The sequence below is a fragment of the Dioscorea cayenensis genome, chromosome 15, assembly GCF_009730915.1.
Source record: "Dioscorea cayenensis subsp. rotundata cultivar TDr96_F1 chromosome 15, TDr96_F1_v2_PseudoChromosome.rev07_lg8_w22 25.fasta, whole genome shotgun sequence".
Taxonomy (NCBI): Eukaryota; Viridiplantae; Streptophyta; class Magnoliopsida; order Dioscoreales; family Dioscoreaceae; genus Dioscorea; species Dioscorea cayenensis.
The window spans coordinates 5,021,161-5,046,169 of NC_052485.1; the positions used below are offsets into that span (position 1 = coordinate 5,021,161).

The following is a 25,009-nucleotide window of genomic DNA, read 5'->3' on the forward strand; positions in this document are numbered from 1 at the left end:
ATAAAATTTATCCATTATTTGCTTTCTTTTGAATATAAATAGTAAGGCTAGTTGTATTAGAGGAAAATTAATTTTTTAAATGTAATCCATGCTTTAATAAAAATTGAATAATTTTTGCGTGAATTACGCAAATATTGTATATTATGTGTTATAATAATAATATTATTATTTTTTATTGATGTTGATTGAGCAATTAGGAAAGTGAGTGATTTGTGGGCCAAATAAAAAAAATAAAAAACACCCACAAATTGCGCCACTCTACAAGCAAGATCTTCAAAAGAGGTTTTAGTATGAGAAAATGGGAACTGAGTGGTTCTAGTCTTCTAGATGTGGACTCTTTTATTACTTGTAATTATAGTGTTATATTTGAAGTTGGATTTTATAGATAGTGAGCCTTCCATTAAATAGTATTTTATTTTAAATTATTAATTTTATATAGAGCAGGACCAAGAATTATAAATTTCCAATACATTGCACGACTTAATTTTTAATTATTTTTTATATATAAACAATGATGTGGTGACAAACATGTTAGTGCAATGGAATATACAACAATTCATATACGAAAACAAAATTTCCTTTTTGGATTTTTTTTTTTTTGTTATACCTAAGATTTTAAACAATAATCAATATATTATTGAAAAATTTTAAAACATTGTTGCCATATATTGTCTTGTAAGAACAAAATACAACCAGGGCTGGAAGAGATAAAATTACAAGAAACAAAAATATGCATGAACTATTAATTTAACTATTAATGTAGCAAAGTGGAAAGCTCATGACCATTAATAAACATTAGACATTAGTCCTGGCTGCATAACAACCAAACATGAACTAGAATTGCAATCTATTAACAATTATAAACACCAATCAAATAAGAGAGAACAAAACCTCAGAATAATATGTTGGCAAAACACATTGTCTGTCATCAACTGATTTTAGGGCTTTTCAATGTCTTACAAAAAACAAAATAAAAGGCTTAGCAGAACTTCCAACATCTTCAGACTATGCAGAGCACATACAGATTTAGCTTTAAAGCCAAATGCAGAATTCGGTTTGGAAAAAGGAATGTCTCATACACCGTTTCTTTGTACATATCTAGATCATGGATTTTATTAGAGCTCTTTGATTTCCCCGGAAATTTCAGAATAAGGGGAGTCATGCTTCTTAGAAACATCTTGTTCAGGTTGCCTTTCTGCACGGTCAAAGGATGGCGATTCCCTGGTACGGAAAGGAGGAATGTTCAATGAATTGAATATATCATTTGCCATTTCTTCAGCTGCATCCAGGAAGCGGCTGAATCCACCGGATAAGCCCCGCTCGATAGCCTCAATTTCATTTTGAAAACCTGGTAAATTGAAGGGTTGTGGCCTGGAAGATCCGAAGGAAATCACACTGCTTTTGATTTCATCAGTAACATCATCTTCTGTGTGTTCAGTTCTAGACTCCACCAGCTCAGTAGGTCTGGGCAAGAGAGGAACATGTTGTGATTAAGGGAATGCAAAAAAAATATCAACAAACTGACAGCAAGGATAACAGGGATGCCAATAGAATCAACATTAACAATGGCAACGAAAAATCAATGTTCTGTGCAGATCAAATGAATATGCAAAATTATAAAATTAATATACACAAACACAGCATTTATCAGGTATTACTCAACTAATAAGTTTACTAAGGCCCATGTGCCAATCTGGGATAACTATGAATCATTTTTCTCCTAAGGTTAGCCAATCTAACCTAAATCTTGTATCTCAATGAAATATCAATTACTGGGTTTGGAGCTTGATTGGTGATTGGCCCTAAATTGCCATCCAAATATTTGTCTAAACAATCCAATGACTTTATATTACAAGGTAGAGAAATAAGTATTGAGGGCCGTAAAGCTCTCTTTTGACCTAAAAACAATTCAACCATTGATAAACACAAAATGGTCTCCTTCACAGGCACAAGCTTATATTTCTGTCAGGTAAGAGGATGACAAGGCCAGGTTCACTCATTCAGTGAACATATGGAGTATGACAACTACCTGGATCCCTGGTTCCTTACTTTCACTACAACACATGACTACAAGGCAAATCCACTTAGGGGAAAAATCTAGAGTTGAAAAAACCAAGGGAATCTAATAAAACATGCAATTTTACATAGTCATTTATTCTATATACGTATTTTCAATCATAACACTCTTCCAACTACGAGCCTCGATTGTACACTTATACTGTAGAAATTTGAGTGAGAGATAGCTTTGTAGGAGACAGAATAAAACTACTATAAAAGGAAAAGAACCACAGGAACAACAGTTAAAAATCATGATCAGGTACAATAGATACTATTCAAGGCTAGTTAACTCTCACTAGGATCAACATGTTGGCATCATGACATTAAATAAGCCCAGTAACCTATCAATTTGGCAAGTGTAGAAGAATATGCTACTTGATGGTGCAGGTGTTGTAAAAAGTTTGATTATATGAGCAGCAGGAACTCGCTTTGATGCGTTGATAATAAAATTAGTAACAACAAAATTGCATTGTGCCACTGCCCATGAATGCAACAGGAACCTTAACTTGTACGTCCAACTATGAAGATGGCCAGAGCTTGCTCTCAACTATTCCAAGTAAATACAAAACCTTGGTGCCTTGGAATTTCCCTTGGAATTGTCAATTAAAAATAAGCATAATAAGTAACATCAGCTGACATTTTTCTTGCAGATTGTCCTAAACCATGAGTCACAATGAAAAAAGCGTTCACTGAACCAATATGCATATGCTTCTGACATAACCATATATGCAATTATCAAATCAGAATGTGTTCAAAGAAGATGCACTCAGCTCCTGCTGCATAAAGGCATCCAAAATGATTGTGTAAATGCATATCAACTGTAGAGGCCTTTCATACATTCTAGTGGAATCTCAAATATGCAGAAAACCAATACAGTTCATAAATTTGATAAGAAATTTGGACTCAGTGAAAGATAAAATCTCATCATAAGCAGACAGCAATTCATGGGAGAATCCATGTAGAAAGTTAGAGCTAGGGGTAGTTTATATAACATCATTGAATAATGACTGATCTTTAGTAGGTTCAATGATTAGTGTTAGTTTAACAACAGCTTTGAATGCATATGAAAACAGTGGTTCTGGGCTATTTCAGACAGATGTGGTTCATAAAATGCAAGATGGTTCTAAAACAAAGCCCACTTATTATGCTGCTTTTCTTTTGAAGATCCCATACTTTTCTATCTCCAAACATTAAATCCCACACTAGTAATCCACAATTTCTCTAGGGAAAAAAATTGCATGTTCGTAATACATAAATTTCAAAATGAAAGAAAAGGAAAACTTTCAAGAAATTACTCATTGTTAATTCTAACAAACTGAAATATGAGATTTAAATGATAACAAAGGGCCCATAAATTCATTGAAGCAGAGATCATATTCCACAGATAGGCAGACTAAATTCTAAGTCCTCGAGCTTCAAATAATCCCTTTATTTCAACATAAAAATCTCTAATGATCCCAAAACCAAAAAACTATTTGATATTCATCTTAGCCCACACTAGGTCCTCTAAACTTTTCCACTTCTTTCCCAAAATAACAATCAAATCGGCATACCCAAAGCACTAATTCCTCATTATCACCTCTCGATTCCTCTTTGCAGCCACTAATCGTATGGAAAAACTACACAATCACACAAAACCCTAATTCCAACAAACCAATATCAAGAATTATCAATCACGCAAGCCCAAGATTGAACAAATTCAAAGCCAAACAAAGTGAAACAAGATGCACAGACCTTCCGATGCAACTCCTAAAGGTCTGCTCCACATTCGCACACTTCCGAATGAATCGGCCGGGCTCGACCTCCTCAGTGCGGCAGTTGGTCGATAAAACCCTCATCGTCGAGCAACGATCCTCCGTCGATCTAGGGTTAGAGTTCTCAAGCTCTCCAACGCTCCCTAACCCTCTTCCCGGCGGCAATGAATCCGCCGGCTCGTCCACCCACTTCCACCCCATCTCTCTCTCTCTCTCTCTCTCTCTCTCTCTCTCTCTCTCGCGTTTGCTTGGAGAGCAGGGCACAATGGAAGGCGGTGGAACTCGTCTTTTATAGAACTTTTTCTTGTTTTTCACGAATTGCACCCTCATAATTTTTATAATTAAACAAGACAATCCATTGTTCATTGTTTGTATTGATTTTACAAAAGCCACCCTTTAATTTTTATATTTTGTAGGACACTTAAGCTGATTACCACACTTTGGTGATAATTCTCTTTAAAACTTGGAAATTATTGTTTAAAAATTGGGATTCTGATGTACAATTTTTATCATGCACCTATTAATATTTATTAGAGTGGGTATTATTAATGGGGAAGGAAGCAATAAATTGGGGTTTTTCTGAATTAATGTTATGAGCTTTTGTAATGCTATGGATCTTCGAAAAAATTCAATATTTCTAGAGATATATTTTTTTATTTTAAGTTTTTTTAATAAAAATAGATAAATTATAATTTTTTTAAAAAGAATAGCTAGTTAGAAAAAATAGATGAATAAAAAAAATTAGCACAAAATTCACTCATGCGGCTGAATAATATTACTATTTATAGGGAAAATTGCCGCTTATTTCTTTAAAACTAAACAAAAATATATAAAATTACAGTGTGATTTTGAAATTAGATGGTATTAATAGAATATACATATATATACACATTAAATCAATTTATATTGTTTCTATTTTGAAGTTTCTTATAGAAGACTTCAATATAAATATGAAGAGTTTATGGACTTTTATGCTTAATTTACAGTAAAAAACTTAAAAAAGAGAATTTAGCGGCTCATCTGAAACTGTGTACCCATTGTTTGAGAGCTGTGTTCATGAGAGAACAATAAAAATGAGATTTTTATCCAAATTCTTCTCAAAAGATTCAATCTTTCACCGAAAAACAAGCTTTTTTCTCTTGTTTGATTCCTATTATTCCCCTGAATCCCATTTCTCCACACACTCTAAATCTTCAAAGAAACACCTTTCATCGCCCAAAGCTTCTAAATCCAAAAAAACCAGCTTGAAAAGATCCAGCTCCCCTTCTCTCTATCAGAAGATCACCCAGATCATGTCACTAGATGAAGCCACTGTTAATGCTTCTTCATCAGAAGCATTGAGGTCTTTTGATCCAAAAGTTGAAAAGTGTAGCCAAGGTGCTTGCTTTAATGCCCAAATGAAGGAAAATTTTGAAATTGATGACCAGAAAATTGGTGAAAGTCCTGTTTCAGATTTAGTTCCAGAGGAGATTTCAGTGGTGGAAGATGTTAGCCCGGTGGTTCATAAAATAACACAGGTTGTACGGGCAGAGTTGTCAGGTGTTCGCATGGAGGAACGTTTGGATGAGCTTTGTTTATCGGTTAGTCCGGAGATTGTGGAGAAAGTATTGAAGAGATGCTTCAAAGCTGGTCATTTGGCTCTTAGGTTCTTTTATTGGGTGAAAGGCCAACCCGGGTTTCGCCACACCACGGAGACTTATAACGTGATGCTGTATATTGCTGGTGAGGGGGAGGAGTTTGATTTGATGGAGAAGTTGGTGAGAGAGATGGATGAGGAGTTGTGTTTGAATAATGTTAAGACATGGACTATTATTGTTTCTCGTTATGGGAATGCAAATAAGGTTGGCAAAGCTCTCTGGGCTTTTGACCAGATGAGGAAATTGGGTTGTTGTCCTGACAAGGGAGTTTATGAGGCATTGCTTCATGCTTTGCTTAATGCCAGGAAAAGTGAACTTGCTGTGGAGTTTTACAAAGAAATGGTTTTGCAAAATTTAAGGGTTGACAGGAAATTGTATGAAAAGCTCATGACTTGTTTGTCTATGTCTGGGCATTTGGACGAGGCGCGAATTGTTTGGAATGATATGTTGAAGTTTTCACAAGTCCCTGTTGGAGAAGTTTATACTTGTCTATTGAGGAGCTTTTGTATCGCTGGGAAAGTTGAAGAAGCCCAAGAAGTATTTGAAGAGATAAAGAAGAAATATCCAAGTGTACAGTCAAATGCTTTATGAAATTTTAGTGAAAGGGTTATGCCGGGTAGGCAACATGGCTGATGCAGTGAAATTGGTGGATGATATGGAGAATAGCTCTGCCATGGATAGCAAGGTTAATGGGTGTCTCATTGATGGGTTTTTGCAGAAAAATGATTCTCAGAAGGCCCTGGAATTACTTCACCATTCAAGAAAATCAGGAACACTACCGGCAGTTTCTTCTTATACACAGATTATTCAACATCTATTCAGGTCAGATGAATATGAAAAAGCATGTGAGCTACATGATGAGATGTTGGAAAATGGTATTGAACCTGATGTTGTAGCAATGACAGCTATGGTCGCTGGCCATGTTCAGAACCACTGTATTTCCAAAGCATGGGAAGTTTTTGAGAGCATGAAACAGAAAGAAATTTGGCCATCTTGGAAAGCCTACACAGTGTTCATCAAAGAACTTTGCAAGGCTTCCAAACCCTATGAAGCTGTGAAGCTTTTGAATGAAATGTCTGAATCCAATATAAATGCTGGTGATGATATAGTTCATCTAGTTGAATGTTCTCTGACTAGAAAAGGTGATGCAGAGAAAGCAAAGGAAGTCCGCAGAATGTTTAGATCCTTCAAACCACATCTTCAAGATGAGCACTCTGTCTTTGTGGCACATGAGGCTTCTAACAGATTTGCTGAACCGCATGTTCACACTGTTCAAACTTCAAATGACCATGCTGAATGTAGTGACAACGATGTCGAATGTGTATGTAAAATTATATCCTCACCAACTAATTGGAGCTCAATCCAAGAAGCTTTAGAGCAAAGCACAATTCGATTCACTCCAGAACTTGTCAGAGTCGCTCTTCAAAACTGTCAGATGCATGGTTTTGCTGCATTGAATTTCTTCGCGTGGGTTGGAAACCAAGATGGGTATAGACACGACACTGAAACTTACAACATGGCGATAAAAATTGCTGGTGGCGGTAAAGATTTCGTCCACATGAGAAACCTTTACAGGGAAATGAAGAGAAGGGGCTGCACCATCACACCGAACACATGGACCATCATGATATCTCAGTATGGCCAAGCGGGTTTAACAGAGATTTCTTTGAAGACATACAAAGAGATGAAGAGTAAAGGCCACCAACCTAGTGGCAGTACTTACAAGTTTCTCATTGTGTTTCTATGTGGGAAAAAGGGAAGAAAGGTAGAAGAAGCTATCAAGATATTCCAAGAAATGATCAATGCCGGATATATGCCTGACAGAGAAATGCTCGGAATATATCTTTCTTCTTTATGTGAATCAGGGAGGCTGGAACATGCTAGAAAAGCAGTTAAATCACTATGTAAGAGAGGATTCATGCCACAGCTTGGCTATTCCTTGCTCACCAAATCGATGTGCCGAGCAGGAAAACTGGAAGAAGCTTTAAAATTAGCTGATGAAATGGAGCATCTCGGTTGCAAAATGGATCAATACATATACGGTAGTATTGTTCATGCATTACTTCGAAGCGGTAACTTGGATAAAGCCCTGGATAAGCTAAAGGAAATGAAAAGGGCCGGCATTCCGCAAAGTGTTCAGATAAACACATCCTTGATTGTTCACTTCTGCAAGGAGAAACAAATAGAGAAGGCGATTGACATATTCAGGAAAATGATTGAAGATGGATGTGAGCCAACAATAGTTACTTATTCATCGATAATTCGCGGATACATGAACATGGGGATGGTTTCATATGCTTGGTGTGTTTTTTGGCACATGAAACTCAAAGGACCATGTCCGGATTTCGAAACTTATTCAATGTTCATAACTTGTCTCTGCAAATTAGGTAGGTCTGAAGAAGGACTGCAGCTTCTGCATGAAATGCTGCAGAATGGTATTGTTCCAAGTGCTGTTAATTTCCGCACTGTATTTCATGGATTAAACAGAGAAGGCAAAGCAAATTTAGCTCATAATGTACTTCAAACAAAGTGGTTTCTGAATAGAAATAGAAAGTTCTTAATCTGACTAATAACTATTATCATTTATCTTCTATCATTCTTGGTCTTTACTTCTCTCAAATTGTATGATTTTTCAATCTTTTATCTGATCAATGCTCAAAATTGTATTATATAAACAAGAATATTTATAAAGTTAACTTGAATATATCTTTTTATGTGTATATGGTAAAAAGACGAATCTTTTTAATTGCAGAAGTAAATATCATGGCAGTATTTACTAATTGTCTAAACAGCATGTAAATTGAAAAAAAATATTTTTCTTAGTGTTTCTACTTAATATTTATTTACTTCTTAAATATCTTTTTCATATATAGTTCTCTTTCTCTTGCATCATTTTCAATTGATAATCCATATTTTTATTGTACAGTTGAAAAATCATAATTAAAGCTAATCACACATGATATTTGTTGAATTGGCGAACAGAATTTTTTTTAGAATCTGGAATATATTATTATTATTATTTTTTACAAATTAAACACAATTGCTACACATATAAAATGGACAATAAGCTATAATATTTATAGCACATTAGAAATGGTATTTCTATGTTTATTAATTAAATAAATCTTACCTTACCTGTCTTATTATCAAGCCCTTGCAAATCTGATCCTATGATATAAAGATATCAACATTCATTCCTACAATGCACAATTCAACATCCTTTCTCTTTCATTTCATACATTAAAAAAAAATTTCATCAATACTAAAATATTATCCAAAGTTCTCCTACTTGTTGGTTTTTGGTTATTGGACATATCAAGCAACTTCTTAATTAATAAATAATTAGAGGAAAATCCCAATAAGTTGCAAACTCAAAGTTCCCAAGAATTCCTTCAACTTTTGGAAATTTCTCATGAATAAATTTCCACCAACTTTTATGTACTCTATATCTTCAACCCTATGTATAAATATGTCCCTAATCTTGCATGCAAAGCAATTCAATTGCAAACTTATTACTTCCTAATTATTAGTAACAAGCTAGCCATGCCTTCATCAAGAACTCATGAACTCCAAGTACACAATCAAAACACTAATTCAAAGCCTTCTGTTCCCAAGGTGAGCAAGAACTCAAGCAAGATCAAGAAGCCGGCCGCCATCGTGGCCCCTCGAAGGTCTTCACCGGAGAATGGCTCACCGGTTATTGTCCACATGCATTCCCCTAAGGTCATCCATGCAAGACCTCAAGATTTCATGAGGGTGGTGCAACTCCTCACCGGCAACAAACCACCTTCTTCTTTCTCATGCAAAACTATCAGTGATTAATTATATCCTCTAGAGACATTAATTGACCTTGTTACACATGTGCAATATACAATAAAGATATTGTAATTTTCATTTGTGAAAATAATGAAGAGAGAATAACGAATTTAGTTTTGTGATTTTGAGTTTTTTTTTTATTTGTAATTTGCTTCATCTTGATGCCATTCATCTTCTAAATGTGAGGAATTGATCAACCAATTAAGTTTAAGTGTTTTAAAATATTTTATAAGAAATCTTAATTAGTGCCTTGGCAAGTAGACTTTATTAAAAATGTATTTATCAAACTATGTTAGTTTGAACCAAGAGTGGCTCCATACATAGTATAAACAAAAGGTGGAAAAGGTCAATATTGGATGTATTACATCATTATTTTGACATTTTAGAACATACTTCGACCAACTTTTAAATCTTTTCAACTTAATAGCTTTAACCTTCTTCTTCTTCATTTTCTCTTACTGATCATCATGTGAGACGAAGTCCAACAAATGCAAACTTTTCTTGACTGAGTTGGAAACCTTTTTATTTTTATTTAATTTTTTACTTTAGACAACCTTCTCTCCAAGGAGTCTAAAGTCTCTACTATTAATTAATATTAATTAAACCATAGTTGACTGAATACTATTTCCTACTTCTTTCATTATTCATCCTTGTATAAATAACAAAGCTAGCTGAATGCATGAGTTTAAGCATAAATTAATTTAAAAGAAAGAGTAAAAGAAAGAGCAATGGGCATCCAGAAGAGATCATGTTCATGGTTTGGGTTTTAGGCCTCAGTCACTCATGGTACACAAAGATTCATAGAATATTATCAAGAAGCCGATGATCATCGAGGCAAATCGGCGCCGTCTTTGTCCACCGCATGTTATCTACTTGCAGTCAAAGGTTATCCATGTCAAGCCTCAGGATTTCATGAGTGTGGTGCAACAACTGTCACGCCCCGAACCCGGCTCACCGGACCCGGTGCGCAGACAAACGGCCGCAGACCCACAAGGTGTGAGCCCCATAGGCCTGCAAGGCCTCAGAATCTGATTCAGAGTAGACAAATCTATAACAACCCAACTGAGTTACAAGATTACATACTCTACAAAATACACAATATCGGAATATAGAAGTTCAAAATACAAAATATGGGAATACATGGATAAACAATAACAAGAACTCAAAATTTACAACAGGACAAGACAACATCTACAGACAATCTTTCAAGATCCACGCCGGTCTATCACTCTTAATCTGAAAAGGATTTAAAATGAATCTATGAGCTCACTAGCCCAGTAAGTAATCCAGAAATTGTTTTAAAATAACAGGAATTATGAATATGGAATTCAGATATTAAGAATAATTCAAAGTTTAAACATAGTTTTAAACAAATACAAAATAAATAATTCAACAGAGGTATAGTTCTCAAGTAATACCACTATTTAAGAATACTGTATACAAGAGAATACTATATTCAAAATTGCAAATCAGAAATATAGAAAATTTTCTAGATATGAGCATAAGCCTCCAAACCATAGTTAGACTAAATCAGAAATTACAAAAGTGACTTTTCAAGTATACCGGATTTTCAGAACATCACAAGTCTCCGAAACAATAATTTAACAAAATACAGAGTATAATATTCTAATAAAAGAATATTCCCAAATATGTCATTCACCAACAAATGAAAACCAGAAACGCGATCTCAAGATGCAAAAACTTCATGGCAGGATAAAAAGAGGGCCTGAGATATGCCCGGAAATTTAAAAACACATAAATAGTGCAACTAAGAGAAAATCAAAATCAAAAGTCAAAGCAGAGATTAACATGTTCCAGTATATGTCTCCAAATTCACTGTAAATGCCAAAGGTCATTTGTTTATCCTCGGTGACAGACCCGAGTCAAAATAACATAAATCATTTGTTTACCCTCGGTGACCCGAGACTAAATACTAGGTGGCCGTTGATTATTTCACCGAACGGACACGGTGCGAAACTGCAGTCTCATTTTCTCAAAATTACTTGTCGACAAGGTCAGGGTTTAACCCCCCACTGACAGGGTTGCATATCGCTCATTTGGAGACCAAATATTCAGATACAAAAAAATATTTACCAAGATACGAGTTCAGAATTTCTCAAGTTCACAAAATACCACAAAATATTGAAAAATTTCACGATGCCATTTTAGGGAAATATAAATAGATAAACAAAATAATTTATAAAAATAAAAAGGAAATGATACAATAAATCATTTATAGATTTTAATCACTTTTCCAAAATAAAAGCAAGCCAATTATATAGATGAATAAGTAATGAAAATAACTTAACATAAAACAATAACCAAACAATTCACCACCTGAATATGGCATGATCTAATTTATTTTTTTAAAAGAATGCATAATCATTCAAATAAAGTCAAATGGCTAGCAAAGGTACTAATTCAAAAACCAATTAAAAACAAGTAACTTGAAATAGAAGGAAATATTAAATCAACGTTAAATGATTTTATAATTAACAATAATAAGCAAAAGTGCCACCAAATAATAGATAATAATTTTGCTGAAGAATAATTTCCCCAATACTGAAAATACGAGGTTCTTAGTGGATTACTTATAACACTCAAAATATTCAATTCAAATACCCAAAATTACTGAAATATTAAGGTAGAGTTTCTAAAACATGCCAAACTTTATAATCCAAATATGATCAAATATTCCTTTAAACAAAAAGTTGCAAGCTCCACTCCTATGAAATTTTAAATATAGAATCAAATAATATTAAAACTTTTGAAATTAATACTTGTCAAAAATATTAGGTGTGAATTACTTACCTCGAAAATACTCTACTCCAAGACACAATGCGAAGACCCAAAGGCACTTCTCAAGTGGTCCTATAACCCAAGGATTGGCAACCATTACAACTCGAGAAAGAAAGAACCAATCAAATCATAAAATGAGCAATATAAACTAGGGTAGTTGGTCATCATCAAGGCAACTACCTAAGATCGCCAAAGGACTGTGAGGTTACTTTCAAATGCAAAACACACATTCTAAGGCTGCAGAATTTAGAAGGTGAGTGTGTTCTTCTAAGCATGCACTAGTTGGCCCTGAAGCATGCTTGAAAGAAACAAGAATACATGCAAAACAACTAATTTACAAGCATAAAGCTTGGGTTTCTAATGAGTTAAAAAAAAACATTAACAGGTTGCAGGTTTTCATGCAAAAATATGTCCATATAAACACTCATATGGCTGCAGGTTTTCATGCAAGAATATGCCCATATAAACACTCAAATGGCTGCAGCCCTTGGTGTAAAAATAAGCATAAATATACCTTCAAGAAGGCTGCAGTTTCATGCAAATATATGCCTATAAATATTCCTTCAAAAGGGGTAAAAATCTTGAAGCAAACATAAGCATATAAACAAACAAGTTTTCATCTTGGCATACAAACATGCTATGAATGGGAGGTTAAGCTTTCGATCAAGGTGGACAGTTATCAACTACCTTTAGGTTTGTCAACAAGTTGGCAACGATGATATCTTCTCTGGCCTGATCACCGGTAGCCACAGTGCTCCATGATGCTCCTCACCCTTGAAGCTCTAAGTGGAGAAGCTCTAAGTTGGTTTAATCCACATGGGGCCCACGAGCATATGCAAATCTCAAAGGGTGATCTTTTTTCTCTGTACGTGACCTGCATGGTACTACTTTGCGTGTGTTGGTGTAGTGTCATACTGGTAGCAAGATTTATTTTATTAAACTTCTGGATCCCTGGTCAGTCTCCTGTGACTGTTGGTTGTACTGAAGCTTAGTATGGTTTACTTTTCCCTAGACTTTCTTTTCTTCTTTTGAACTCTTGTAATATTTTATCTTGTTTTTTTTTGGCTGAATGAAGTGTGTGTGTGCAAGTTAGCTGTGTTAGTATTTTGAGTGAGGTTGCATTATCTCCGACGGTGAGTGCTGTTGAGATCACAAAACTCAGTCCAGTTTCAAAACCTACACGTGGTATCAGAGAAAAACCCGGTGCATGCCAAAGTATCTCCGAGCAGAAGACATGGCGATTACTACTCAACAGGCGACCAAGGATGGAATGGTGCCGCTGCAGTATCCTATGCTCACTCCCACTAACTACTCAATCTGGGCAATCAAGATGGAGGCAAACATGGACGCTCAAGGAGTATGGGAGGCAATCGATCCGATTGATGGAACGACGGTGGATGTAAGGAAGGACAAGATGGCTCGCGCTTGCATTTTTCAAGCAATGCCGGAAGACATATTGCTGCAGATTGTAAAGAAAAAAAGGGCGAAGGAAGCTTGGGAAAGCATCAAAATCCGGTTTCTTGGTGTGGATAGGGTGAATAAGGCTAGAGTGCAAACACTTAAAAGCGAGTTTGAAGCCTTAAGGATGAAGGAAACTGATTCTATAGACGAGTTCGCCGGGAAACTCAGCAACTTGGCAAATAGGTTCAATGAGCTTGGAACAACCATGGAGGATGCCACACTTGTGAAGAAGCTTTTTGGGTCAGTTCCGAATAAATTCCTACAAGTTGTGGCCTCAATCGAGCAGCTCATTGATGTCAATACCATGCCATTCGAAGAGGCCATAGGGCAACTGAAAGCTTACGAGGAGCGGATAAGGAAGTAAGAGACTCAAGGAGATCGATTGTTACTTACCCATGAAGAGTGGAGTGCACGAGCAAGAAGAAGTGATGAGGAGGCATGGAAGCGTAACATCGAGAATATTAAGATGCGGAGCTGGGGAAGAGGAAGGAGTAGAGGTCATGCACGTGGTAGACGGGGTCGTGGGATTCCTAGCACCGTACACCAGGAGGGAAGTAGCCGCGGGAACAGAGACAAGAAGCACATCAAATGCTTCAACTGTGATAAACTGGGACATTATGCCTCTGAATGCTGGAATGAGAGACGAGGCGAGGAGGTGAATCTTGTGCATGATGAAGAACCTGCTCTTATGCTAACCGTAGCACAAGGAGAAATACAGAGTCAGGATAAGAACCAGGATGTGGTGATGTTGAACGAAGAGGAGGTGATTCCTGAACTACATAGCACCGAGATGGAACAACTCCATACTCATACTTGGTACTTGGACAATGGAGCCAACGACCATATGTCGGGAGACCGGGGGAAGTTCCAGAGGCTAGATGAAAGTATTACGGGTATGGTGAAGTTTGGAGATGGATCCACTATAGATATAATGGGAAAGGGCTCTGTCTTACTTAAATGTAAAAATGGTGATCATCGGGTCTTATAAGAGGTGTATTATATACCGAGACTCGCAGTAACATCATTAGTCTCGGCCAAATGACCGAGGATGGTAATGAAGTAGAGATGACGGGAGAGTATCTAAAAGTTTATGATGAAAGTGGAGCACTGTTGATGTCTGTGAGACGATCACCGAACCGGCTGTACAAAATCCAACTTGAAAAGTGTGATGCAACCTGTCTCATGGCGAGCTTTGATAATCCGGCATGGCTTTGGCATGCAAGGCTTGGGCACAACAATTTCATACACTGAAATTGATTGGAGAAAAACGAATTGCTAGTGGTGTCCCTGTGATCTCACACCCAAACAAAGTTTGTGAAGGGTGCATCATTGCTAAACATACAAGAAGCCAGTTCCCGGCCCAGGTGAATTACAGAGCAAAGGAACCAATGGAGCTACTACCTATGGACTTGTGCGGACCAGTATCACCTTGCACCATTGCAGGTAACCCATATTATTTTTTAATAGTAGATGATTGCACTCGTTGGATGTGGGTCTATTTCCTGAGGACTAAAGCTCAAGTATATTCTGAGTTCAAAAAATTTAAAATTCTCGTGGAGAACTTAACAGGACACAAGATCAAGACGGTGAGGTCGGATCGAGGTGGTGAGTTTATGTCAGCTGATTTTACAAAGTTGTGTGATGTTTGTGGCATCAAACGGCATCTCACGGCACCGTACTCTCCTCAGCAGAATGGGGTGGTGGAGAGGAGGAATCACACCATTATGGACACTGCGAGATCACTCCTAAAAGGCATGCGTGTGCCCGGGAGATTCTAGGGAGAGGCTGTGAGGCATGCTGTGTACCTGCTAAATCGGCGACCGACAAAAGCTTTAGAAAATCGCATGCCATTTGAAGCTTGGAATGGAGTGATACCTCATCTGGGTCATGTAAAGGTGTTTGGCTGCGTTGCACTCGCCAAGGTGACAGTTCCGCATTTAAAAAAGCTCGATGACCATAGTGAGTCCATGGTTTATCTTGGAGTAGAAGAAGGGAGTAAGGATCATCGCTTGTATGACCCGCACCGTAATAAACTTCATGTGAGTCAGGATGTAATATGTCTAGAAGATACGGAGTGGAAGTGGAGTGAAAACTGTGAAGCAAACACCAGTAATCATATGAAATTCGTAGTTCTAACAGAAACCCTGGGGACAGAGACCACGAGTAACACAGTGAGTTCGGAGTCTGGAAGTCAAATAGACTCGTTGGATGCCACTCAAGCACCAATGGGTGGCGCATGCAAGGTCACTAGAGGCGATGGGATGAGGATCCCACTACAAGATAATGTGACTCAAATGGCATCGACCCCATCACTTACTGAAAGGGCTGCGTCCTCTGACTTAGAAGTGGCAACCACACCCGGCACAGTCGAAAGAGAAGATAGGTATTGATTACTTACTGATATATATGCTGAAACAGAAGGAGAACAAATGTTTGAAGATATTCTCTTACTGGAGACCGAAGAACCCACCTCTTATAGCAATGCGTCGGGTCAAGCCATATGGGAACAAGCTATGAAGAGAGAGATGGAAACCATTGAAGAAAACAACACTTGGACCCTAACCAAATTACCACCGGGTCACAAAGTCATAGGACTGAAGTGGATCTACAAAACTAAACGAGATTCCGAGGGGAATATCGTTAAGCACAAGGCGAGGTTAGTGGCAAGGGGTTTTGTCCAACAGCACGGAGTGGATTTTGATGAAGTTTTCGAGCCCGTAGCGAGACTTGATACAATACGTGTGATACTCCCTATCGCAGCAAATCAAGGGTGGGAAGTCCACCACATGGACGTGAAATTAGCGTTTCTAAATGGGATTCTGACGGAGGAGGTATATGTTAACCAACCTGATGGGTTCGTGGTGCCAGGCAAAGAACACATGGTGTATAAGTTATCAAAGGCTCTATATGGACTCTGTCAAGCCCCAAGGGCCTGGAATTCGCGGTTGGATGCTCACCTAAAGGATCTAAAATTTGTAAAATGCACACAAGAACCAGCATTATACACTAGAGAAGAAGATGGTGGTGCACTTATAGTGGGAATTTACGTGGATGATTTGATCATCACGGGAAAAGACAGGGAGGATATAAATTAGTTCAAGGTGCAGATGATGGATGAATTCGACAAGAGTGACTTGGGACTCTTATCCTACTACCTGGGTATTGAGGTTGAACAAGGGGAGAAGCAAATCTCTGTCCGACAATCAGCATACGCTTGCAGAATCCTGAAACAGTTTGGCATGAGTGAATGTAATGCAACATATGTTCCTATGGAGCACAAACTTAAATTGCACAAGGACAGGGAAGATGAGCCGGTGGACCCAACAGAATATCGACGCGTCATTGGTAGTCTCAGGTATCTCCTGCATACACGACCTGATCTATCATATTTTGTGGGAATGCTTAGTAGGTACATGGAAAGGCCAACCTTGATACATCTTAAAGATGTGAAGCAGATTCTTAGATACCTGAAGGATACTATCCATTTTGGCTTGACATACACAAGGGGAGGAAACGATGTGGAACTTGGCGGTTATACAGACAGTGATCTGGCAAGTGACCCAGATGATAGGAGAAGCACCGGAGGCATAGTTTTCTACATCAACAACAACCTCGTGTCTTGGGGTTTATACAAACAAAGGACAGTGGCTTTGTCTTCCTACGAAGCTGAATACGTGGCGGCAGCCGCTGCTGCATGCCAAGCGGTGTGGCTGGCGAGTGTGATTAAAGAAATAACAGGGAACAAACTCAAGCTAGTGACTTTGTTCGTGGATAACAGATAAGCTATCGCTCTGATGAAGAATCCTGTGCATCACGATCGCAGCAAACACATCGACATGCGTTTTCACTACATCCGAGAATGCATAGAAAATGGTATGATCGTGGTTGAGCCAGTGAGCTCAAATGATCAAAGGGCAGACGTGATGACTAAAGTGATGCCAAATATGAAGTTTGATGTCATGTGTAAATGTCTGGGTGTGCAGGATCTTGAGCCTCAGGATGTGGATTAAGGGGGAGTTTGTTGGTTTAATCCACATGGGGCCCACGAGCATATGCAAATCTCAAAGGGTGATCTTTTTTCTCTGTACGTGACCTGCATGGTACTACTTTGCGTGTGTTGGTGTAGTGTTGTACTGGTAGCAAGATTTAGTTTATTAAACTTCTGGATCCCTGATCAGTCTCCTGTGACTGTTGGTTGTACTGAAGCTTAGTCTGGTTTACTTTTCCCTAGACTTTCTTTTCTTCTTTTGAACTCTTGTAATATTTTATCTTGTTTTTTTTGGCTGAATGAAGTGTGTGTGTGTGCAAGTTAGCTGTGTTAGTATTTTGAGTGAGGTTGCATTATCTCCGGCGGTGAGTGCTGTTGAGATCACAAAACTCAGTCCAGTTTCAAAACCTACAATGGATACAAAGGAGATGAAGGAAGCAAGGGAGGGAAGAAGGAGGCAAGGAGGTTGAAACTTGGTTTAATCAGCAAAGCATGGATGTGTTGGAAGCCAGAAAACCCTCCGGAAATTCCTCCTTCTAACAAACTTTTAACAGCAAGATGACAAGGAGAAGAGTGATTATGGGAAAAGCAAACAAATGATTAGCATCCTAAGCAAGGTTAATTCATGGGCGGGGTCCACAACAACTCACTGGAAAAACTTCATCCAGTACTCATGTTCAAGTTGAAGTTGAAGAAAGAAGTAGGCATCATTCTGCAGAAGAAGAATAAGTGAGAGGTGATGGATGTGATGATGCGGATCCTTTTGCTTCACACTCTTGATTATCAACTTCTTCCTATATATATATCTCCAACTTGCTTGAAATTTTCTCCTAATTATGCACGTCCATGCATGCAAGCATGGATTCACTTAACTGATTCTTTTTGGTTTCCTTTGATTATATATATATATATATATATACTACGTAATTGTTCAGGAAAACATGCATGCTGAGATGTGTGGAAAAAAATATTAGTTTTAAGATATTGATAATGATAAATGTTGTAAGAAATATCTTGTTATCGCATGATAATAATAATTAATGTTTTCATCACCATTTTATTACTCGCATGATACATCATGGCGAGAACTTTTCTGAATTTTCATGATATAATAATTTATTAATTTATATTTATTTTATGCCAGAATCTACTTTTGTTGCATGTATGGCTGAAAGTAAAACCTCTAACAAAGCTAATAGTACAGGAATCTACGTATTTTGTATGAGAATTATTTGAGAGAGCTCATTCAAATAATATATACTGCATCAAATACATAAAATGGATGATATGATATGATTCGGTAGCAGTGACTTACTGTTTAGATAAGTTATTTAAATTTAAATATTCAAGTTATTATCGGAGGATATTTCAATTTTTATGATTAAAAGCCTTGGCATGTTTGTTTTAGAAAGTTGGTGGTTTTCTCCATTAAATTATAAATTTTTTCCTCTATGCTTAGCAAACGAAAATTATATATATATATATATACACACATATACCTACCATGAATTTCATCACCCTGTTCGATTTCAAGTTTATCTTTATCATAATAAAGCTTTTTACAAGGTCAACTAGTCACGTATCACTATATAAGGACATGCACACCACCAAAAATTAATCATTTGGTTTTTGTGCACTCACTTGGTGTTCCACTCATTTGATAAATACGAGGATTAGGCTATAAACTCGCTCTTATAACCAATCTTTTTTAACATAAGTATTATGTCCGAATGTATTTTGAACTTTTGACATGAAAGTCATGACATCTTATGTAATAAAATCAAAATACTACTAGACCAATTGGTAGTTTATCACATAAACTTACGCAAAAGTTATTGATTATAATTTTTAAATAATTACCTTAAATGATATGTAGCCATGAACAACACACTATATATAACTTGTTGAATACTCAACAACATTGAAAGTTCTTGCCTAAATATGCAAAGTCAAATGCTTAACCAAGTTACTAAGTATTAACTAGAGGTATTATTGGTTAATAAGTATTGAAGGTTTAAGTTTATAAGTCTCTCTTTAGACTACCACACATTTATTATTTTATTTATTTATTTTGAATTGGGTTAGGGCTATCTGTATCTTTTAATTAGTCAAATTGATTTGGTTTTATTTATATATTAGTTTTATAAGGTCCAAAAGCAAACTGAAATGTCTTATCATGAACTTTAAAGCTTTTAAATCTTATCATTAATTTTTTTTTTTTACAAATGCGACATACAAATAAATACTCAGGGTTAGTCTAGCTGTGTATTCTCATCAGATGGCACGAGGATTGGGCTGCAAGCTTGCTCCCACAGTGTTATCGTTAATAGCACCTTGCATATGAGAGATGGGACCCCACTAGCCATATACTGTGATGTACCCTTACTCACTATGGGTTGAGTAGGATTTGAACATCCAACCCTCACAAAGAAGTGAATCACTTGTCCATTAGGCTAGTTCAATATGGGCACCTAATCATTATAATTGTAATAATGATTTATTATAATAAATTATCGTGTTAAAATTTTAAATTTAATGCTTAATCAAATTTTTTTAATTTTAAACTAATTTATTTAAAATTAAGAATAATAAATTAAGATTTTAAATATTTTAATTTTAATAATTAATAAATTTTATGTCTTCTTTTAACTAACTTTTGTAAAATTCCTATTTTTTTGCCCCTTTTTTTCCCCTCTATCTTTCTAATTTTATAATTTTTTTCACTACTAATATAATCAACAATTTTTATTATAAATCAAGATTTTTTTAAAGTTCTCTTTTAATCTTACTCTTTTGATTTTTTCCCTTTTTGAGTTCTTAATTAGTTAATTATGTAGTTAAGATATACTAATATATCATAATTGATAATAAATAATTAGCATGCATTAACAACCATCTTTTATAGAGATTTATCATAATAAATTTAAATAAATTTTTAGTTTTCTATTAAATAATTAGAAGACCTATTTAAAAATTTGGCCTTCCACATTCAATTATCTTGAGCCACCACTCCCCATACAATATCCATGTCCACACCCATAGCCATATCCATATCCATATCCACATCCATATCATCTTAAAACTATCTTAACTAATTACATAAATTAAATAAACAACGAATAAATAACTCATCTTATTTGAATTATCAATTAATATTCTTCAAATATTTTACTCCATCTCCGATTTGAATTCATAATAAATTTGAAATACTTGGATTAACACCATGTTATAACTATCTATTAATGAGAGATATAACTATCTATCAATGAGAGAGAGAGAGAGAGAGAGAGAGAGAAGATGAAGCCCACAATCAATTATCTCAAGATCAGCAAGTTTATGACTTTTCAAAAGGAGGAGAAGAAAGACCACTATGATTTCATGGATGATCTCGAGAAGAAGATAGACCAATATGATGGTTTTTGGGGTGACCTCCAGAAGGACAAAGAGAAGAAAATAGAACAATATGATGGTTTCATGGATGATCTCCAGAAGGAGGAGGAGGAGAATATAGAAAAATTTGATGGATCAAAGGATGATCTCCAAAAGAAGGAGAAGAAGAGGAAGATAGAACAATATAATGGTTTCATGGATATTCTCCAGAAGCAGGAGAAGAAGAGCAAGATAGAACAATATTATGATGGTTTCATGGATGATCTTCAGTTGAGCCCTCTCCGGCTAAAAGATATTGGCCTAAGATCTTCTCTGCCAATTTTAGACTCCATTGCACCCTGGTTTGGTGATGAGGAAAACACAAAGTGATTCAATTTAAGAAGATGAAGAATAAGAGCAAGATATAATGGAGACGTAAATTCTTTGCATTGTTATGATCTATATATATGCTATATGCTTTGTCATTTTTTTATCCCATTTGAAGCTAGCTCACGTAGCCACATTGCATGCATGCATGCCGTTTTTACTTCTCAAACGAAACTTTGCAAACTGATTATTATGTACTTGATATTGGTATATATAGAATGCAAATTGTAATGCTACTTAATTAGATCGTCTTTCTTGTTGATCATATATACATATATAATTAAGTTGCATGTGACTTACACTGCAAGGAGAAGTCTGAGTTCTTTTTAGCAATACTCCAATATAAATCATGTCAGTAATTCTATCACCGAAAAAAATATATTACTTGTGTCACGCCCTGAACCTGGTGCGCTGACAAACGGCCGTAGACCCACAGTGTGGGACCAGTGAACCTGCAAGGCTTCAAAACCTAAACACAGACTAGGAGTAGAAAATAATTTGACAAAATACCAAATAAGAGTACAACTTAAGGTTACAACCAAACTCAAATACAAGGCAAATGAAATACAACATGACCCACAAAGAGGTTCTTAAACAATAATACAACCGATACAAAGACATAAGCCATAGGACATCTACTGGAAGCCTTCTAAGATCGCTGGGTCTACTGCTCCTGATCTGAAAAGGATTTAAAATAAATCCCAGTAAGTAATCCAAAACCAATTAAAAGCAAAAGTTCAAATCTGAAAGTTACACAAAAATCAATAACACAAAATAGTGTAATCAAGATCAAAAGGTAAAACAATAAATAATATAATCCAGAGTATGTCTCCAAATTCTGCCAAAGGTCATTTGTTTACCCTCGGTGACAGACCCGAGCCAAAATAATAGAAATCATTTATTTACCCTCGGTGACAGACACGTTGCGAAACTGCAGTATCATTTTCCCAAAATTACTTGTCGACAAAGTCATGATTTAACCCCCACTGACAGGGTTGCATATCATTCATTTGGAGACAAAAAATTTCAAACACATTTCCAAGCCAAAAATACATAATATTCACAAGTATTTTCCAAAAATCCAACTAATAAAATAGAGTAAATAAATAAATAAACAAAAGTAAAAATTATACTCATTTTCTAAGCCTTAGCCTGGTTTCCACATTGAAAAAATAATAACAACATTTCACAAATATTTTCCCAAAATTCAAGATAATAAATAAATTACCAATAAAATAAAATACCACAAGTATAAATAATAATGAAACCAATAAATATTTAATCAACCAATCTCAAGGATGAAATGCATAATTATTAATACAATAAAATACTAAAATTTGTATAAAAAAAAATACAAGGTCTAATGTATCTCATCAATTGAAGAAAAATGGCCCACCTAATTCCAAAATAGCTAGAAAAATAAATTCAAAGGAAACATTGTCAAAACAAGGATGGTAAAAATTTTAGGAAGGAGATAGGCAAGGACATAAAGACAAGTGGATATTTAAGGAATAAAGATATAACCAAATAATAGATAGGTACTCCAAGTTGATGTCAGGTGGACCAAAGATTCAAGCACTTAATAAATCTTAAGTTCTTGTTATTGGGAATAAACAAGATTACAAAAAGGATAATTACTTTGTCAAATAATTAGAAGTAACAAGGGAAATAACTTATATAAGTTTTGGCAAGTAATAACACTATGGTTCCAACTAAGTATAGAAACTTCTCTTCATCTAAAAACATAAGTCATAAATAAGATGGCATTCCCACAATAATTTTCAAAGAATAATTGCAAATAAATTTTCAGAAATTTTACACGAACAATAAAGCAAACAACAAAATTTTAAACACAAGAGTTCAAGGGATTACTTACTTGGTGATCCCCTAAATTCAAAAGAAATCCAAGATGATGCTCAAGGTGGTCCTAAAATCCAAGGGAAAACCAACCAAATATACATGAATACTTAGAAGAGTTCAAGCACAAAAGCTCATGATAAGCTAGTCTAAAATACTAACACTCTATAACAAGGCATGGCCTTTCTAAACACAATTTAGAACTCAAGGATTCAAAAGAAGCAATAAAACATCAATTGCTATAAATAAAAGAACACAACTCATGCTCTACTAACATAGTGGTTTGATAATGCAAATACATATATATATATATATATATATACTCATTAACCCAACCAGGTTGCATGCTTTTTAAGCCCTATAGAAATGCACACATAGTAATTAAATATAATCTATATATGTGTATACAAGGGCATGTGTATGCATGAAAAACTCATACACCAAGACATGGATCATGCAAGCTAACATTCAAGGATGTAAACATAAGTTTTTATGCAAATGAGAACATGGTTTCTTGCACATGTATGAGTGGTTTCAAACATATATGTATATATATATGGAGGTGGTTTCAAGCATGACTAACTATTTAATCTCTTGCATGAAAATGTAAGCATACACACACATATATATAGCTTCCTACACAATCACTAGCCATGGTTTCATGCATGCAAATATAAATATATATCTCCATGCAAGGATAAGCCAAACATAAATTAAAATGGTGAAGCTCTTCATGCAAACATCATCATCAAAGGCAACCATAGACACATAAGAGCATAGATCACTCACTAAGAGCTTCAAAACATGCATATTAATTAGAAACTAATTGATGCGGAAATAATGCAACAAAAACGGATGAGAAAGGGATGAGATCCACCACCGAACGAAGTCCATGATCGGATACAGGACCTGACCACTCACCACTCTCTGGATCAGCCCAAAGAGATACAGATTTGATGAAGTTCTCCTCAATGGCCTGCAAAAGCTCAAAGGAAAGAACCAAGAAAATGAGGCACAGCCTCCAACTCTCCAGCCACACACTAGTTGTCCCCCCTTTGGCAGCCACTTCAAGTATATAACTCTTGGAACAACCCTCCAAGAATAGGAAAACTTACATATAAACAAAGTTATTAAACTAACAAACACTTAAGAGATAATTAAGGCTAAAAGAGAAGCTGCAGAAAAGACAGAAAATGAGTTTTACTGAAACCAGTCAACTTGATATGTCTTCAGTCTAGCAGCCATAACTTCCTCTAGGAAACTCCAATTGATATGAAATTTGTTGCATTGGAAACTAGACTTCATTAGCTTTCTAACCATAGGTTACATGCATCTTATGGTCAACTCAGTTGCTACAGTTTTCACGAAGAGTTTCACCAAAGACTGGGTGTTCTTTTGAAAATTCTTCAATGTCCAAGTGCTCAACACTTGGTCTTGCTTGCTTTGCTCCTGCATCACTAATCTACCACTAAGCTTAAGATTTTTCACAAGCACAAGCTTCTCTCAAGACTCTAATAAACAACTCCACCATCAACAAGAGAATGAGAGAGCATACCTTGCCTTTGTAGAACGCCGGCGACTACTTGTTCTTCTTCTCCTCACCTCCGGATGCCAAGACCACCGGTGGAGACCCGAACTCCGGTGATGGATGGCCTTCTTCTTCAACTTCCAAGGAGTAAAACAAGTAGGAGAATGGAGAGAAAGAAGAGAGATGGAGGAATGAAGAAGGGAGATGACTATGGGGGTGTAAACATTCGGCCAAGAAGGAGACACTGACGGGATAGCGTCCGGAAATCCCTCCGGAAATTCCTTTCTCTAGAAAAGCTCCCAGCAAGGTGACAAGGAGAAGAAGAAGGGATTAAGGGGGTAAAGCAACCATGGTT

General features: G+C 36.1%; 3 protein-coding genes across 3 annotated transcripts; 2 read left to right on the top strand and 1 right to left on the bottom strand.

Annotated features, from left to right (window-relative positions):
• Positions 1-875: 875 nt before the first annotated feature.
• On the bottom strand, positions 876-4,055 carry LOC120277926 (fra a 1-associated protein). Its single transcript, XM_039284798.1, has 2 exons — positions 3,793-4,055; positions 876-1,464 (listed from the first exon to the last, which is right to left on the bottom strand). Exons 1-2 carry the CDS (start codon positions 4,011-4,013, stop codon positions 1,116-1,118), a joined length of 570 nt encoding a protein of 189 aa, XP_039140732.1. The 5' UTR covers positions 4,014-4,055; the 3' UTR covers positions 876-1,115.
• An 802-nt stretch (positions 4,056-4,857) lies between these two features.
• Positions 4,858-8,015, top strand: LOC120277610 (putative pentatricopeptide repeat-containing protein At5g06400, mitochondrial). The gene is given in 2 exon segments (XM_039284468.1): positions 4,858-6,031; positions 6,033-8,015. Coding segments are annotated over 2 exon segments (3,129 nt in total). The 5' UTR covers positions 4,858-4,885.
• Positions 8,016-16,632: 8,617 nt separating this feature from the next.
• On the top strand, positions 16,633-17,307 carry LOC120277611 (secreted RxLR effector protein 161-like). The gene has a single exon (XM_039284470.1). It carries the CDS (start codon positions 16,633-16,635, stop codon positions 17,305-17,307), a length of 675 nt encoding a protein of 224 aa, XP_039140404.1.
• Positions 17,308-25,009: the final 7,702 nt, after the last annotated feature.

Coding starts and splice junctions, on each gene's coding strand:
- LOC120277926 (XM_039284798.1), bottom strand. CDS start 4,013: ATGGGGTGGAAGTGGGTGGACGAGCCGGCGGATTCATTGCCGCCGGGA. Junction 1,465..3,792: donor TTTAGGAGTTGCATCGGAAG/GTCTGTGCATCT, acceptor TCTCTTGCCCAG/ACCTACTGAGCTGGTGGAGT.
- LOC120277611 (XM_039284470.1), top strand. CDS start 16,633: ATGATGGATGAATTCGACAAGAGTGACTTGGGACTCTTATCCTACTAC.